General features: G+C 37.8%; 1 protein-coding gene across 1 annotated transcript; it reads left to right on the forward strand.

The window, feature by feature from the left end:
• Positions 1 to 296: 296 nt before the first annotated feature.
• LOC109222332 (BEACH domain-containing protein B-like) lies at positions 297 to 4261 on the forward strand (the record flags this gene model as incomplete). The annotated part of the gene is made up of 4 exons (XM_019386695.1): positions 297 to 503; positions 3268 to 3393; positions 3482 to 3853; positions 3932 to 4261. Coding segments are annotated over 4 exons (1020 nt in total), but the record flags the coding sequence as incomplete, so codon positions are not given.
• Positions 4262 to 5979: the final 1718 nt, after the last annotated feature.

A 5979-nucleotide genomic window follows, 5' to 3' on the forward strand; every position in this document is an offset into this window, starting at 1 on the left:
CTCAGTCTTGCGCAGGCCCGCGGCGATGCCGAATGATGCCCCGCGGGCCCCAGGATTTGAAGCTTTGATGTATTCCTAGTTAATCGAGTCTGTATTTTGTTTTTGAGTCTGTTTTGTATTTTCCTGTTGAGAAAAAGAAAAACAAATAGTTAGCTAAAGTTGTCTAATCCTTTATTGATTCATCTACCCGGCAGTGTCGAGATTGATTGTGTTTTTGAGTTTGTGTCTTCTACCCAGGGTAAAGTTTTTAACGACTAATAATTTTTTTTTGTCTTCTTTGTTTTCTCAACTTTTAGGGTGGCAAATTCGATCATGCTGACCGGCTTTTTCATAGCATTGGAGGAACATATCGGAACTGCCTTTCTAATACAAGTGATGTGAAAGAGTTGATTCCTGAATTCTTTTACATGCCAGAATTTCTGATCAACTCAAACTCATACCATTTTGGTGTCAAACAAGATGGAGAACCAATAGGTGATATTTGCCTACCGCCATGGGCCAAGGTATGGTCTCATTGCATATTTCTACTGAAGGCGTGGTTTAAGTGTTTCTTCAGCTGTATGATGAGTGCTTGTATCCCATCGAGGGGAAAATATGAAAAATGCCTAAGAAGGGAACTGGAAGCAAATTATAAGAGGTTCTCTAGTGCCTATAACCAGACTCCAGCCCAACACAGATGATTGCTATAGCTATGNATCTCAAAGACATTCCTTAAAATGTAACTAGTCAATTGTTCACGTATGGATTAATGATTGAATTTGCGGGTAAGAGAGCAAGGTTAACCAAAAGAGTTTCTCTGATAACATGTGAAAGAGTTTAAGCATCCAGCTCAAAACATTAAAATAGTGGGTGGAATAGTTTAGGACTTTTCTAAACATTTCTGATGCTCCTGTACACCCGATGTTGGGCATGGAATATATCTATAAGGGGATTTATTATATGGATGATGCCTGCAAATCTAAGAAGTATGGCTGGGTTAGGAAAAAGTTAAGTTTCTTCTACTCTTTTCATTAGTCATCAAATAACGATGTCAGGTGCTCCTCTCCTCTAACTTGGAAGTGAGCTTAACTGTTCTACGGAGAATCAATTTTATATGGAAAGGAACTAATTTTGGCTTTTCTCGTTTTTGTATTTCGTTTAGAGGAAAGGAAAAAAATAGGCCTGAAATGAATCATTCGAAAACCATAAATCGATATGTTGAACTGTTGGTACAAATAGAACAGAGTTTCTCATTGTTCAGTTCAACCCATTTATATCCATAAGTCGACCCTACATCCATGAAAAGGGTCTTTGTCATGTGAAACATATATAAGAAGGGAATCTAGAGATGGAGTGTGAGTGATAAAATGGGAAAGTACAACTTAGTTTTTGGATGGAACTAGTAGTCTTTGGAGAAAGCAATAAGAAGAGCAGTTTGCAGCAAATGCGCAGTCAGAATTCTGATTTTTCAGTTCCTACTATTTAAACCTGGAGTATCATTTTAAAGTAGCAAAAATGTGCTCAATCCATCATAATTTGGTTTCAAATTGAGTTCATTAGTTTGTTATGCACCCAAACAACTTCATGGAATTTTGGCTTTACTTGTTTCTTGTCTCTTGGCTTTAGAGAAACGGGAAAAAAGCCATAGACCCTGAATATCAATCATTTGAACACCGTAAAATGATATTCTCTGTTCGTGCAAATAAACAGGGGCTTATCATGGTTCAATTTAGTGTTGTTGAAGGCTCATTTGAGGCACGCTTAAGCCCTGAAATTGGTTAAGTGAGGTAGTGCGCTCCATCTCGCGTAAGTAGCGCTTTATTTAAGCTCTTAACAGTGTAGTCAAGGGCGCGCTTAAGCCTTGTAGCGAGGCGCAAAACATGTTGGTAGTCCCACAAGTGGGGTCTGGGGAGTGTAGAGTGTACGCAGTCCTTACCCCTACCTTTAAGAAGGCAGAGAGGCTGTTTCCGGTTGACCCTCCGGAAAAATAAATGGAGCCAAAGAAAAATATCTCCTCGTATAGTGACTGACCAGTGTGTAAAGAATTGAGAGAACAGTAAACTGAATACGGTTCATAGTTGAGTGCTGGAATGTTCTGTGGCTCATTAATATTGAAGATAATAATTCTACCTTCTATTAGAGGGATATTTTACAATCATTATTGGTTATAACTCTTTTTGGACCCAAATGAACTAGTTCTGAAGATACAAGTGAAGTAGAATTCAAAAGCAAAAATCACGAACAAATCATCTAATTCTGGTGCACTCGAAGTATGAACATAGATTGCCTTCCATGTTTTCTATCGGATCTACAGAGAAAATATAATTACCTACAACAAAGATAAATTTAACTCGATCTGATCTAATTAGCAGCTCACCTTAGCTTAAATTCTTCAAAATTTTGCTCTTAAGCATAGATGACGCCTCTTGCCATGAAGATAGGGGCAAAAGCCACCAACTCCCCAGAATTCCAACAAGAGTAAACTCCTGATCTTGTAGTTCGACCTTAGCCAGAGAGAGAAACAGATAATCTGCAACTTCAACTTTCTTTGCATCTATGATATTTCGCTTTATCGTAAAAAAAATTCAATTTCTTTGTCCATATATTTGTTACTCATGCTTATAATTATTAGTCTTGGACTACACACATATATTTGTTATTCATGCCCACTCTTTATTTGCACTTTGCGCTTAAAGCCCCAACGGACGTCAAAGAGTTTTGCGCTTTTCTCCTTTGATAACACCGGATCGAGCAGATAGGGAATTCAAAGTCTACGTTAGTCTGAAAATATGCAGAGTGGTTGTGTTTTCCTTCTCTGAAGCGCATGCCTTCACCTATGAGGCACTAATCCCCTCGCTTCGCATCGCTTGAGAAGCAGTAACTTGTAATAACACTAGTAATAAGATAGATATGCAAAAGAGTTTATTATGGAACACCGTATTAGCATGCATACTACGAGTATGGGAAAAGATGAACTGTAGATGTCTTGAAAACAAGGCTGTTGCAGTGCATAGACTGAAATGTAAATGTTTATCTCTTTTGGCTTTTTGGACTTGTTACTTGAATTTCCCAGTTCCCTCCTGGAGCAAAATTGATTGGCTCTTTTGTCACCTGTATATAAGTGGGCACCCAGTCACTTGTATATAAGTGGGCACCCTCTTAGTGCTGTTTTTGTGGAGCTAACCCTTGTGATGTTCTTTTTTCTTCTTTACTATTTAATGTATTTTTAAATGCATGTACAGGGTTCTCCTATTTTCTTTACTATTTAATTTTCAAATGCATGTACAGGGTTCTCCCGAGGAATTTATTTGTAAGAACAGAGAAGCCCTTGAAAGCGAATATGTGAGCTCAAATCTCCACCACTGGATTGATTTAGTGTTTGGTTACAAGCAGCGGGGAAAACCAGCAGTTGAGGTATAGGGAATCAGCTTTAACATCAATTAATTCTAGAACCAGTTGCAGGTTTTGAATTCACTGAATTTTTGGAGATATTGTCATACAGGCAGCAAATATTTTTTATTATTTGACATATGAAGGGGCTGTGGATCTGGATACCATGGATGATGAATTGCAAAGGTCGGCAATAGAAGATCAAATTGCCAACTTTGGTCAATCACCAATTCAACTTTTCCGGAAGAAACATCCTAGAAGAGGACCTCCAATTCCAATTGCCCATCCTCTACGATTTGCTCCTGGTTCTATTAACCTAACATCAATTGCTTCATGCGGAAGCAGTTCTTCGTCAGCTACTCTGTATGTTAATGTGCTGGACTCAAACATTGTCCTTGTGAACCAGGGCCTCACCATGTCGGTTAAGACATGGGTGACCACCCAGTTGCAATCCGGTGGGAACTTCACCTTCTCTGGCTCACAGGTAAGTTTTAGAGCAATAACAAGGTCAAGCATTATGATTAGTTAGTCAGATTTGAAGTCATTTTTAACTTTCTTGCAGGATCCTTTTTTCGGGATTGGTTCTGATGTTCTTCCCCCTCGGAAAATTGGGAGTCCTTTGGCTGAAAATATTGAGCTTGCAGCACAATGCTTTGGAACATTATCAACAACATCTGAAAATTTTTTGATAACATGTGGTACCTGTGAAAACAGCTTTCAGGTTATATCGCTAACTGATGGCAGAATGGTGCAGAGCGTTAGACAACATAAAGATGTTGTGAGCTGCATTGCAGGTAATTTTCATGACTGTAATATGTGGCAACTTGGTTGGAGCTTCTCACTAACAAATCTACACACCGAGTGTCTCGAAAAATGAAGTAAGCTGAGAACCTATATGAGATGAGCGCCGGAAGCATGAATTTTCTAAATGATTCTTGTCATGGGATAGTAATTAGGAACTGAGAGCATTGACATTAGACTGACTTAGCAGTCCAGAAAATCCTGTTGTTGTTCGAAGGATGTAAAGTACCATTCTTGTACTTGGCATCTTCTATAAACCAACTATTAGCCAGACCTTCCTGGCATTGGATTACTTGTCCATTTAAAATTGCAGACCTCTGACTTGTTTAATTGGGTGCTTATAGTATCTTTCTGTTGAAAATTTGTGCAAAGCGACATGTTAAAAAATGGTAAATAAATATATTATGGTGGAGCAAGTAATTTTGATAATACTCCTGTCTCCTGATTCTTGATCTCTTGCTTAGCTTTTTCCATTTTTTGTTTCATAGGAAACAGGCAAAAATGGAAAGTAGGGCTTCTCATCCTATAGTTAAAAATTGTTTTGAATTCATGGGGAATAAGCAAAACAACTGAACAGCTGTTCCGATATTTTATCATCACATCTTGTCATTGTCATCTATCCCAAGCTTCTTGATTTCCCAATTAATCTTTTCTTCATAATGCACAAACCATGTAACGTTAGTCTCCACCCTGCACCTATGTTAAATTATATTGATCCAAAGAGGGAGTAATAGGCTTGTGAGATTTCTAATAAATGAAATTGCATATTTTGGGAATAAGGACTTTAAAGTAAGAAGGCAAAGCTTTTATTGCACCTGATAAAACAGTAGTTATACAACACTAGGCGATATCTTCTCATCTGTCCAAGCCTTGATGGACAGAGTTACCTTATATATGTGCTGGTTGGAGGTAACAGGTACCGCGTGGAATTAATCGAGATTAGGGAACAATAGTTATACTACAATCCTTATTTGCTTATAGTGCAGTGAATCAGTTAGGAACTGAGAATTTTTTAACTGGATAGTACTGAGTATTTATATGAGAACAGGCTAAGTTATTATGCCAAAGTTGAGGGGTGTGTTTCCTATCATGTCGGTACAGTTAATTAACAAATTTTTGACGTTGAAGAATACCAAAATATCAAACACTTGTTGTTCAATCTTGGCAAAGAGGAACAATCAATGTGGAGTAGAGCTCCGTAACTTTTGAAGGCAGTGTATTTATCTGTGAATATTTATTTCCATTTTGTTTATTCCCTCTAAGAGGCAGTAAGAATGATCTCACATGATGGACAATATTCATTACTAGGAGCAGGATAGGGCACAGTTCTGAAACTTTTTCTTGTTTTTGGTCCTTGGCTTCCTCTACCAAGAAAAAATAGTCACCTTCCGAATGTTAAATTGGTATCTCTTTGTTTTGATGACTTTTAGATCTTTACCAACTGTCTAGGATGAAGATTTGAAAATACAGACTCTCCACATACAAAGCAAAGCAACCAGCTTTCTGGCCTACCTCAATCAGGGTAGTGCTTATCTACAAATACTGCCCAACAGCAGAACCTCCAACTTAGACACTTGAAATATTTTAAGCAGTTTCAAGAAAGATATCATGGATCAATTTGGCAAGCTCAACGAATATATTCCTCAATGTACATTTAACAAATGCAGATACTTTAAGCAATCACACCAACCCAAAGCACGAATGAATAATCAATAATCCAAAAAGGGCACGCACAAGCTCAGCAAAAACAAATTCCATATGCATTAAACAATATCGCCGACTAAACAATAGTATTAAACATTTGAAGCT

This window comes from Nicotiana attenuata, unplaced genomic scaffold, assembly GCF_001879085.1.
Source record: "Nicotiana attenuata strain UT unplaced genomic scaffold, NIATTr2, whole genome shotgun sequence".
Taxonomy (NCBI): domain Eukaryota; kingdom Viridiplantae; phylum Streptophyta; class Magnoliopsida; order Solanales; family Solanaceae; genus Nicotiana; species Nicotiana attenuata.